General features: G+C 36.4%; 1 protein-coding gene across 3 annotated transcripts in view; it reads left to right on the forward strand.

Moving 5' to 3' along the window:
- LOC121411934 (cytoplasmic dynein 1 intermediate chain 2-like) overlaps positions 1–13292 on the forward strand; it is a 67681-nt gene extending 54389 nt beyond the window's left edge. For 2 of the 3 annotated variants that reach the window (XM_041604842.1, XM_041604845.1), the window contains exons 14-16: positions 2587–2727; positions 3622–3747; positions 10421–11586. In XM_041604842.1, the coding sequence (XP_041460776.1) occupies positions 2587–2727; positions 3622–3747; positions 10421–10525 (372 nt within the window). In that variant the 3' untranslated portion in view covers positions 10526–11586. Of the gene's footprint in view, positions 1–2586; positions 2728–3621; positions 3748–10420; positions 11587–12955 lie in introns of those variants that run through there. The other variant, XM_041604844.1, reaches the window with a different exon arrangement.
- The last annotated feature ends 232 nt before the right edge of the window (positions 13293–13524 follow it).

Here is a 13524-nt window from a genome sequence, read left to right on the forward strand (position 1 = left end):
ATTTACAGGAAGACCGTAAAATTGATTAATAAAACATTTCCTCAAAATTTTTTTTTAAAATTTGGCCCAGAAAAAATTTGCAAAAATTTTAACAGGTCACAAAACATTGATGCTGTGGTCAAAAGTGAAAATTATTGACATGTTATTTGTAGAGAATTTTTTCGACTACATCATATTAAAATTTGAGAGAAAAGTGACCACTAATAATGAAGATACATTAAATAAGCATAAATACGTTGACGTATGTTGCGAAAATGTGTAATTTTTGTCTCACCTGCGAAGCAGAGTGAGACTATAGGCGCCGCTTTTCCGACGGCGGCGGCGGCGTCAACATCAAATCTTAACCTGAGGTTAGGTTTTTGAAATGACGTCATAACTTAGAAAGTATATGGACCTAGCTAATAAAACTTGGCCATAAGGTTAATCAAGTATTACTGAACATCCTATTAGAGTTTCATGTCACATGACCAAGGTCAAAGGTCATTTAGGGTCAATGAACTTAGACCATGTTGGAGGAATCAACATCGAAATCTTAACCTGAGGTTAAGTTTTTGAAATGTCATCATAACTTAGAAAATATATGGACCTAGTTCATGAAACTTGGACATAAGATTAATCAAGTATCACTGAACATCCTGCATGAGTTTCACGTCACATGACCAAGGTCAAAGGTCATTTAGGGTCAATGAACTTTGGCCGAATTGGGGATATCTGTTGAATTCCCATCATAACTTTGAAAGTTTATGGATCTGATTCATGAAACTTGGACATAATAGTAATCAAGCATCACTGAACATTTTGTGCAAGTTTCAGGTCTAATGATTAAGGTCAAAGGTCATTTAGGGTCAATGAACTTTGGCCGAATCGGGGGTGTCTGTTGAATTACTATCATAACTTTGAAAGTTTATTGGTCTAGTTCATTAAACTTGGACATTAGAGTAATCAAGTATCACTGAACATCCTGTGCGCATTTCAGGTCACATGACCAAGGTCAAAGGTCAATGAACTTTCTCTGAATTGGATGTATCTTTTGAATTACCATCATAACTTTGAAAGTTTATGGATCTGATTCATGAAACTTGTACATAAGAGTAATCAAGTATCACTGAACATCCTGTGCGAGTTTCAGGTCACATGATCAAGGTCAAAGGTCATGTAAGGTCAGTGAACTTTGGCCATGTTGGGTTTTTTTGTTGAATAACCATATCTCTGTAAGTTTATTGGTCTAGTTCATAAAAAGTGGACATAAGAGTAACCATGTATCACTGAACATCTTGTGCGAGTTAGAGTAGTATTCAAAGTCAGCACTGCTGCTATATTGGACCGCGTGATGCAGGTGAGACGGCCAGAGGCATTCCACTTGTTATTTCTTAAAGTAATTTTGTGGTATTTACGCAATCTCCAGATGAGATATTGACTATATCCAAGAGTGAGGAAAAATTGGGGGTCAACGGACTCCCTGAAGAGCTAGAGTGAATTTTATATAGGCATATTTTTGCCCACTTATGACTTATTTTGCGAGTTTGCACGTGCGTGCAATGCAAATTTGAATGGACGCGCATTCCGGTATTATTGGTCGTAAGAGGCTGAATGAGGTATTAGATTAATCAGAAGATAATGGACAATGGACAGACATAAAATAAATGACGACTCGAAGAGGCATACCGATGGTAGGAGCAAGAACGCGCACGCATACCTGTGTGCGGGCAAATTCTTGACATGCTCAAAATGGCCTGAAACGTACCCAAATTTGACCACGATTGATTTGGGGAATTTTAAAATTTTGATGTGCGCGTATGTGCGCGTCGTGACCTTTGCATGACCTCTGTTGACATGTCCTGATGACCTGTCATCTGAACTTGATATGATACTAATATGAATGATTTTTGATGATTAGTTGCGATGATATGATCAATCATTTAATTTTACAAAATGGCGCCTAGATGACGTCATCATGATTTGATGACCTTGAAAAGTTTTGTTTCGCGATTCCAGAATAATATCCATACATGACATGAAAATCAAGAAATTTGACAAGCCCGATTTTGAGATAATGTGGGAACAAAATTTGGCAATAAAAATAAATAAAGTAAAATCTGACGAATATAATAGGTGATCTGTCATATTCATGACAGACCACCTAATAATAAATTGAGCTCATTTAAGATTAATATTTATGAACTGTCCCATACTAAAGTGTTGTTTGAAATTATGCAAATGAAAGCACCCATTTGGTATAAATTTGTATAATTTACATATTGCTTTACTGGAAATTGATTCTTTAACTCTTTGGCTGCAATACCATTGCGATTGTTTTACATGAAGTCAAGATGAATTTTTTTTTATTTGAGGGGACATTACCTTGGACTCGGCCTTATTCAATATCTTATATACTAGGGTGAGTAATTCTAGTGAAAATATTACATAGTATCATTTGTAATTTATTCAAGTGTAAAATGGTTTGATCTTGGGAGATTGTTCTCAGGTCCAAATACATTCTGTTTATTTCATAAATTGTAGGAAGGGAGCTACAGTCATCTTCTTTGTTTCATACATTTGTTACTATTTTGATTGAATGCACTACAGAAGTCCAGTCCAGTGTACTCCTTTGAGGATAATAGTGACTATGTGTATGATGTAGAGTGGTCTCCATCCCACCCAGCCCTCTTTGCTGCTGTGGATGGAATGGGAAGAGTAGATCTATGGAATCTTAACAATGATACAGAGGTAGGTAAATCTATTAAACCTAGTTTAACTGGGATATTTCAGACCAGGATATATAAGGTGGGGGTCAATTTGACCCCTCCCCTTAGGTCTGGCTGCTGTACAATCTCTACAAAAATTTGCATATAGCTGGACGTAAACTACAAGTCTGTGTTACAATATATGAGGACCTGCAACAAATAACAAATGTATTAAATTAGATTGTTTTCTTCTTGTTTTATTACAAGGTTTATATCAAAATGAAAATGAATCATCTTACATATCTTGAAGAGCCAGTTCTGATGTTATTCCTAAGTATAATCCTGTATTAAGTCCAAATAATGATCCAAATTGGCTGGCATAGATTCCTTAGATTAAATTCCACATTGCTGGTGATGATGAAAGTGATGTTGGAAAGCGATGTATGATTACAGTCACTGTAGCGAGTTCAAATATTTATGATTTACTATCAATGACTGGGATACATGAAATGATAATGAAAAAAGGGTGTATATTTTGCGTGGAAAGGGATGTGTTTAGGGTTCGATTTGAGGGAGGTTTGGGAGGTGGGTGGTACTAAAACTCCGTGTAAAAAGTTAAATCCGATGTATGTACGGTGATTTGATTTTTTACTTGCAATTAAGTAATTAGATGTGAAATCTCTGGAAGTGTTTAACTTGATATTTCATCCCATCTTCATGGAATCAAATCAAATACAAAGTTGATTGCAAACCTACTCATCACTCCATTAGTTGGTTGTTTGTTAATTTGCTTCTTTGATGTAATTGTAACTCAAATGTGCAGTTGACAATATAGCACAAAGGATAGGCCGATGCTTTTAGCAGTAGTTTTACCGGCAATTTAACATTTTGACTTGGCCCAAGTATTTATGCTTTTTTATTTTGGTCTCTGTTAAAGGTCCCTACTGCCAGTGTCACATTGGACGGCCAACCAGCTGCTAATAGAGTCAAATGGGGACATCAAGGAAACCAGATTGCTGTTGGAGATGCTGAAGGAAAAATATGGATATATGATGTCGGAGAGGTAAGCAAGCTTATTGTACTTAAGTGTTCATATGTCCACTTTTTATATAGTGACAGTAGTGTAGAAAAATGCATACATGTACAGGGTGTGACAAAACTGCTTGCTATACATTCCCAATGCCAATAGGATGGATTTTAAAGCCAGCTAATAGGGCATCTGCCTACCCAGACCCTTGTGGCAGTTGTCAATTTGTATGTTCAAAGGGTAAATAAAAGAGAAATGGTGTCCTATTTTCAGTGTCACATAGCCCACACTGCTGCTAAATCAAAGTTGGCAATTTCCCAGGAAATTTAGGTATTTTCTGCCAAGGTGAGAAATCCTGGGAAAATCTTTTGTTTTAACAAGATTTACAGGGGAATGTTAGAATGTGCAGTATATTTTGTAGTATTTCCAATTATTTCACATTTTTCGCAAAACCTATCAAGGCAGGTCTGTATTTTCCATTATAGTCATTTCTGTGCTAAATTTAATTAAATGAAATGCAGGTGAGACTGCCAGGTGTGTTGCACTTATCAAGCATAAGCTGGGCAGTTTGTCTCATCATATTTGAACAGTGAAATTTAGTGCTGAACTTTGTCTTATCATATCTGTACAGGGCATGATGATATGTGTTACATGTAATTTTATACTTTATGTGCTGGAGTGATGCACTTGATCAGCTTAATGCTAGGTTCATACCACTGATCAGATCAGCTTGATCAAGCCCGATCACCTATTTTCCCTTCCCAATCCAGACTAAATTGTTGATCACATTGACCACAACCATATATTACCAAGTCTCTTCAAGATTATTTTTAAATGAATCATTTGTACCACTCATATAAAACTAGAAATTGTAACAGTTATCACCCTTTTTTACCATGTACAGTTTTAACTAGATGATTTTTTTTTTGGACCACTCTTGGAACTCATTACCTAATTCTGTTATATCATCTCAATCTCTAAATCTGTTTAAACGTGCATGTCTCCAAAACAAAATGCTTTTAAATGCGGCTGTCCTTTTATTCTAATGATTTGCTTTCACCCCGTCCCCCTCTCTTTCATGGACTTATTTGTAATAATTTTATGATTATATTGTTATTGTTCATTTTACATGTATTTAAATGATTTGTTGTTATTACAATGGGGTCAATTTATATAAGCAGTTGTGCTTCCTTTGTCCCTTCCACATGTAATATACAGTTAACAACAGAATTATTCATACCCCTACTGAAATTTCAATGTTTCATGTTTTTCTGGAAAACGACAGGTGGACACCGAATAATTTACTGTCAATAACTGGGATATATTCATTTGATTTGCTAGTTCATTACAATTAACTTGCACGCCGAATAAAAGTACACAATTTTTTCTGCGCTGCGCAGCATCTCCCTACGCACGCACTATCCCAAGATCATCACGCAAATTGGCGTCCATTTCCTCTTTTACTTTCGCCTGCCTCCGTGATCAGACGTTAGCTAAGTACACTCCCATTTTGCATTTATAAAGTGTCCTTTTTTGGCATATTTATCTTTGCATTTACTTCTCATTTTAATCCTTTGCCTTTCGGCTTCCCAGTTTATGGAAAGTAATTTTTTTTGCTCCCTGAGTTAGGTACATGTATACCGATGCAAACAGCATGTGGCAGTGTTTCTACGTTGAAGCGCTGAGTGAGAGATCGAGAGTGTGGTGAGTCCATCCAGTCAACTGAGTGAGAACGAAGCAAAAATACAGAGTTTTACGGCACTGGGACTTCTTTATTTTTGGTACAAATCCATTTCTTTGTAGAATATGATACCACATTATTGTCTGGAAAGTGTCATGGAACATGCAAACGACAGAGTTACATGTATGTACTGTCAATACGGCATTACAAATTCATTTATTTTGTTATTTGGACTCGGATCAAAGTGTGACGGAACATTGATTGCCATTATAGTCCTGAGTTTACACCAATCTTCCGATTGTAAGTGTTTACGATACATATCTATCTGTGTGTGTTTTAATTTTTATGTATTTTTTATGTTTGTATGTAGATAAAATGACCCCTAAATTGGATTAGATATAAGGGAAAAGTATCCCTCAGATATGCTCAGAATGCACCAAAGAGCATCTAAGAACCCCAGAGCTGGACCCCGGCCGAAAGGACTTTGCGCTCGTCATGTGCGCTTTGGGCACATCAATTTAGTTCACAAACAAATTTTCAGGCCAAAGAGCAATTTGCCACTGGCATCCCTGTCACTTGAGCTTCTTAATTTTGTTTTCAGACTCATGTTTAAGAAGTTGGTCCTGTTTGTTAATTACCTAAGTTATTAATTTCTGAAAGGGACCTTGTTTTGTCACCTTTCTTGCCCACCCACCCCTCCGTACCCTCTCTGCCAGCTGGTGATGATGTTCTCCTTACTGACACTAGGCCGAGAGCCCACGATACTAAAAGTATTGCTGCTTCTTGGGCTCTTTTCAATGGAATCATCATAGACGACATCTTGAGGACCGCCTTTTGGCGCTCTCCTATGTCCTTCACTTCCTTTTTGTCTCACCTGCATGGCAGAGTGAGACTTTAGGCGCCGCTTTTCCGATGGCGGCGGCAGCGGCGTCGTCAACATCAAATCTTAACCTGAGGTTAAGTTTTTGAAATGACATCATAACTTAAAAAGTATATGGACCTAGTTCATGAAACTTGGCCATAAGGTTAATCAAGTATTACTGAACATCCTTTTAGAGTTTCATGTCACATGACCAAGGTCAAAGGTCATTTAGGGTCAATGAACTTAGACCATGTTGGAGGAATCAACATCAAAATCTTAACCTGAGGTTAAGTTTTTGAAACGTCATCATAACTTAGAAAATATATGGGCCTAGTTCATGAAACTTGGACATAAGGTTAATCACGTATCACTGAACATCCTGTGCGCATCTCAGGTCACATGACCAAGGTCAAAGGTCAATGAACTTTTTGGGTGTATCTGTTGAATTACCATCATAACTTTGAAAGTTTATGGATCTGATTCATGAAACTTGGACATAAGAGTAATCAAGTATCACTGAACATCTTGTGCGAGTTTCAGGTCACATGATCAAGGTCAAAGGTCATGTAAGGTCAATGAATTTTCGCCATGTTGGGTTTTTTTGTTGAATAACCATCATATCTCTGTAAGTTTATTGGTCTAGTTCATAAAAAGTGGCCATAAGAGTAACCATGACTCACTGAACGTCTTGTGCGAGTTAGAGTAGTTTTCAAAGTCTGCTGCTATATTGAACTGTGTGATGCAGGTGAGACGGCCAGAGGCATTCCACTTGTTACTTAAGGGACTTTCCTTCAGGTGAGGCCTTATTTACCTCCTCTGCCTTTACGGTAGCGGCCTTCGTGTCTTCATCTCCCTATTTTTTGCGCACTTTTCTTTAGTCTAGACATGCCTCCCTTCACGTTGATTCTGTGTTGGTCTACCAAATCTAATGAATATATCCAAGTTATTGACAGTAAATTATGAAAATACCATTATTTTCTTATTTACGAGATAACTGGATATATTCATTTGAACCCTACCACCTACCCCTGGCCTTGCGTGGCAACATGTCTTGCATTCAGGTTAATAAGAGGAAATGGACGCCAATTTGGGATAGTGCGTGCATAGGGAAATGCCGCACGTGCGCAAGAAAAATTGTGTACATTTATTCGTTGTGCAAGTTAATTGTAATGGACTAGCAAATCAAAACCCAATTATCTCGTAAATAAGAAAATAACGGTATTTTCATATTTTGGCAGTAGTTGGATACCTTGAAAGGTAAAAATTCTGAATGGGTTTTGTATAACCTCATTTGCATATTGGATTGGATTTGACTTGCTAAAAATTATTCATACCCTTTGTCAATAAAACTGTAAAGGCATTGTTTAATACTGTTTCACATAAACAAATCTGAACTGCATGGTCCTAAATGGTATCAGTGTATTTGGTAAGTTGCAGAAATTAAGCCCCGAAATAAATGTCCTTCAAATAAATGTCCTTCAAAAACATCATTAGATGCTTCAAATAGACAAGTGGCCAGAATGGTCCAGAACCACCATGCTAAATTCCCCCATAGACTACTGTGTTTGAAAAAAATGCGCTGACAGCACCCTAGTCTTGAGGGTTTTCCACGGATTTCCAATAGGAATCGGGTCTGGAATCTGGCTTGGCCATCTAGCACCTCCATAAGGTTATCCTTGAACCATTTTTGACTGCCTTTGCAGTATGTTTAGGATCGTTGTTCTGTTGGAATGTCCAGTTGGGGTCAAGATGAAGATTTTCTGCAAAATGCCTGATGTTGTCTTCCAGAATTTGTAAGTACTGCTCCTTCATGATGCTTTCTACTTTTACAAGATTGCCAAGCCCCACCTGCAGAGAAACAGCCCCAAAGCATGATGCTCCCACCACCAAACTTCAAGGTTGACACAGTGTTATTTGGGTTGAATGCCTCACCTTTCTTGCGCCAAACAAAGGAAACATCTTTGTTGCCCAAAAGTTCCATCTTTGTCTCATCTGACGATAGAACTGATGACCAGAAATATTGATCCTTGTCTCAGTGCTGTCTGGCATATGAAAGTCGAGCTTTAAAATATTTCTGATCCAAGAGAGGGGTCTTCCTTGGGTGACAGCCGTGTATTCCTTCCCAGTGTTTGGCACATGGTCTGCAGTGAAACCATGGTGCCCATCTCACCCAAGTTGTCCTCAGATAGGTAGGTAGGTGGGTAGGTGGTTTATTTGATAAAAACTCATACATCTTGGCGGCCAAGCCGAATTGTGATGCATTTACATATAAATCAAAATAAATCAATACATTAAAAATGGAATACATATCATTGAATTGAATAATAATTGATAACCGCAAGTATTTTTTAATAGTGTTTAATACCTAATAAGTATGATTAAAATGCAAATTCATTAATAATTGCAAAGGTAACTATAATCGTTGATGCATCAATAATTGCAATTGTATAACTGTAAATTAGCAGCAATTGAATTATTGAAACTGAATTAAAGTGGAGGGTTAATTGATAAATATTAGATATAAAATAGACACTGATTTTGAAAAGTAGTTAATTGAATGTATATAACAAAATTTGAATTAGCGACAATAATGAAATAATATTAACTAGGAATGATTTTAACGAGACATTGAGAAACTATTGCACATTTGTGAATAACTGCGATTATAATGCATTGATCAGTTTGTGAATTGAGCTATTTATGATTGATATCATTATTAAGTAGATAAAGTACAAGAATGAGATTGCAATAAATATAATCTTAATTGTGAAGGCATTCGATAGATTGAAGTTACTTTGGAAATTCATTTTTAATTTTAAAACTTATCTTAGAGCCAAATTACTAAATGCAAATTAATTGAATGTTTATGTACAATATATACAGATAATTAATACATTAAGTAGATATATAATACAATATAAATGAGATTGCAATTTTTCAAAATTTCAATTGTAAAGACATTTGATTCATTCATTGAAGTTATTTGACCATAATTGATATTCATTCTTAATTTCATAACTTAACCAAATCACAGAATGCAAATCAAATGAATGTCGTATGTATATGTATTTTACAGATACTTTAATATGAATATACAATGTATACATTAAAATAGGCAATGTCTTATTAGTGATCAAGGCACCTTCACTGTTCTGGGATTGCAAAGGGCCTCACGGCATACTTTCCTGGGCAGACAAGGATGTATCTTCCACTGCCGTCCACGCTTGCCAACGCTTTCCACTGCACTAAATTTCTTGTAGATTAGAAATGGCTTTATAGCCTTTCCCATCTTTGTGGGCATACACAATGCTCATGCGGAAATCGTTCCGGAGTTCCTTAGTTTTAGCCATGATCATAACAGCTGAGGAAGATTCCATTTTGCACTAGATTTTATACTCTAGAACAGTGGCATTCCGGAACTCACGTACTACCTTGGAAATTACTCAGACAGGCCAATACATCTTTGCATGTGAAAAAAAAATGCAGAAACATGCAGAAGGTCTGGAGCATGTGCATATCAGATGAATATGGCCAAATGCTATGCTTTAACAAAGGGTATGAATAATTTTGAGCTTGTCAAAATACAAATAAAGTAATTTGCTTTTTTGTTATGCATATTAGGTTATATACAAAACCCATTTACAATTTTTACCTTTCAAGTAAAGGTATCATACTACGGCCAAAATATTCTGTGTCCACCTGGCGTTTTCTAGAAAAACATGAAACATTGAAATTTTAGTAGGAGTATGTATGAATAATTCTGTTAACTGTATCCCTTAATGTCAATGATTTGTATATGTGTATATTTTTAATCGTGGACATAAATTAATTTAAATTCAAATTCAACTTTTGCTTGGTCGATATTCAAACTGCTTGACCGCACTGACAAACTAGACTTGTTCTCTACAAGATCTTTACTCGAGCAGATTGGAATTGGTTAGAAAAAGCCTTTCATTGCAGGCATAAGCTCATTTTTCTGATTGATTTCAAGATGTATCCAGGGGAAAAGTGGATTTATCTAGTTATCTTGTATAAAATAAAGTAAGATTTTTGGTTACTGATCTTAGTCTTATCATACCTGAACAAAGCTTGGTGATGGCACTAACAGATAGGAGTTACATGTAACTCTATATAGTTTTAGAATACAAATGTTCTCTTTTCTGCAGAGTCTTGCAATGCCACGCAACGATGAATGGTCCAAGTTTGTACGTACCCTAGCTGACATCAGAGCAAATACACAGACTGATACGGATGAAGAAGCATCAAGATAAATTGTTGGTTGTTGCTTCACTTAAAAATATACTGGAGGGCAAGTATCAGATTCCGGGGCCTCTTTAGACTCAAAGGCGGTATTCTGAACTTTGTGCTTTTTTTTAAATTCTGGTCTAAAGTTGGGGTTTAACTATTGGCTAGCCAATAGAGACAGGTTTCTTTCAGAGTACAAGTTCAGTTTCAGTATAGCTAAAAAGTGACTGTTAAAGGACTACCCCTTCAAAGAAACTAACAAAAATCAATTTTGAGCGGCCAATCGGGGAAAATGTGGTTGAAATTTTTTTTAACCCCCCTCCCCCCTTATTGGTTAAAGCAGGATCTGCACCAGTTTATATGAAAAGGTGAAGGTAATTTGTAAATTTCATGTGACTTTGCTTCAGGCAAAGTTCAATTTTAATGTAATTGCTAAATGTTGGAAACTTGCCAGTTGAAACTTTCATTAAAAAAAAAAAATTGATTTATATTTTATCAATTTCAAAATGATTGTAGCTTGCAAAAACTGATAACATTTAATTCCATCAGAAAAATGGAGTAATAAAGCAAGAAAATGATTGATACAGTAAAATCAATGTGTCAAATAACACAGAAGGTCAATTCTTTTAATGATGAAGGATGTGAAGTGTTATGGCAAGTTCAGTTCTTGAAAGTAGGTCAAAAGTGATACATGTAAAATGTATTTGTTTTCTACATGTAACTTGTAAGCGAAGGTTATTTGTTTCGAAAACTCAAAATAATGCAAGGAAATATTGAAGTTCTTTAATATGGTTTTACATGAATTTGAGATGGTCAATTTTTAGACAAAAACGATTAAGAAATTTAGTAGGATACATAACAGTATAAAAAGACACAAAACATTAGATAATCATCTTGTGTAATTTTATTGCGAAAATTACTTGTACAGTTGTATATTTATGTTGCATTGTCTGTCTCTTCTCTCTCTCTCTCTTTCTCACTCTCTCTTTGTCCTCCTGTTCTTCTTTCTCATCACTCTTTATTTAAAAATTTGCCTAGTTTCAGTTTTCTTCTAGAGACCCAAGAGACGTCCTATTTTGATTTGAATTTGAGGAGATATCAAAAACTTCTCGCTCCACGCTTTGCGTGCATTAATCAGCTCCTGAAAAGTTCTACTCTGAAAACGCGCCTGATAGCCAAAGTGTCATTGGTATGGTAGGAAGGATGATTCTATCTAGCTAGCCCGCGCCCGCTAAATTTACTTGCAGCATTGACGTTTTACTTGCATATCAGCGTGGATATGAAAATTTAATTCCAGTTTTTAAAAAGGTGTTTGGGCAGGAGAAAGAGTATTTTAAAGTAGAAATATATTGCAAATCCTGAAAACGGAGAATTATTTATCAAATTAAAGGAGAAAATAAAAAGAACACGATGGTGTACATCATTTATCATTGAGACGGATGTTAACTGATGGATTAGATTTCTCTCTCTGAATGCTTAAAACACGTAGAATTACGACCGCGAAATTGAGGATTTTTCGATCACGTGTACGAGAGACGCGATTGGCTCTCCCACGTCAAACTCCACTTGCATGCAAAACCTGTTGCGAGGGTAGATTTTCTCCACACTGTCACGGAATACTTCTTTCACGTAAAATCCCAGAGTGTCGTAATTTTGGCAAAATGATGAGATTGAAATTCAATCTAAGAGAACAAGCGAATCTATTCCAGCCACGTGAAGTTCATCAAAAGTGCATATCATCTGCTGCTATTCGCGAGTTGATTTACCTTCAGAAATGATTAAGTTGGGATATTTTTTACTTACTTGTAAACTACAGTTATATCATTTTCCTTCTCATTAAGAGTAAATGGTAAATTTTGTTGATAGAGGGAAGAGACTCTGTCTGGGTGTGGTCATGCTGGAATTAATTTTCATGGATTTGACGTGCGGTGCAGCTAGCAGCCGCATGAGCTGGTAGCAAATCTGCATGCAGGTTGAATTGCCAGACTCATCATCACCGGCATTATTCCCCTTATTTACCTTCATCCACGTCACTTTGTTGCTCAGTAGAGCTAGAAACTTCATCATCGATCTCTCTATCTTCAAAATCATTTCAAAATCCAAATTTAGATAAATTTCTGGGTTTTCTTTCATTTTGTGATTGAAGTATTCAGTGCAGTGACAGTGGAGAAAACGTACCCTCGCAACAGGTTTTGCACACAAGTGGAGCTTGACGTGGGAGAGCCAATCATGTCTCTTGTACAGACATTCTCGTCATCAAATTCGAGTCAATTCAGAGACCGATGCTAGGCATATTTTGGAGAGGAGTTTTAGTGCTTTTTAATTGACGATTTCCACCTGATGTATTACTTTCGTCATTTTTGAATGACCAAATGATAATCCCCACATCATTACTATTCCACTGATATATAATCAGGCCATATTCATAATCAATATATTTCTCCTTTAAGTCGCAGAATATACATCTTAAGTGAGAGACACAGGGCCTGAGCGGAAGATATTAAATCTCAAGCAGGAGAATCAGAGATTTCGCGAAAAGGGGCTTTTGGTAGGAGTTCTCCTGCTTTTGGCAGGAGAGTTGGGGTCTCTGATAGTCTATTGTTTAGTGGCCTTTTGATTTCAATTTCATTCTCTTTTCGATGATTGTAATTAGATTTTTTTTCAGGTGAATTCCCTAAAGGCTTTTCAGTAATTAATCAAAATCTATCTGTGGAGCTTTGTGGCCCAGTGGATTAGTTTCCAGACTTTGATATAGAGGGTCGTGGGTTCGAATTCCAGCCATGGCGTAATTTCCTTCGGCAAGTAATTTTTCCACATAGTGCTGCACTCAACCCAGGTGATGTGAACCTGGCAGGAATTTATCCCTTCAAATGCACTGAGCGCTGGAAGGCTGCTTGAGCTACAGCCAGGGTAATAATATCAAAGTCCTTTGGAAGTGCATAGAGACATTATTGGTTATTGTGATATGCGCTATACAATAACTGTGTATTATTATTATTATTGTATGTAACCTGTAGCATTAATA

This window comes from Lytechinus variegatus, chromosome 3, assembly GCF_018143015.1.
Source record: "Lytechinus variegatus isolate NC3 chromosome 3, Lvar_3.0, whole genome shotgun sequence".
Lineage (NCBI taxonomy): Eukaryota > Metazoa > Echinodermata > Echinoidea > Temnopleuroida > Toxopneustidae > Lytechinus > Lytechinus variegatus.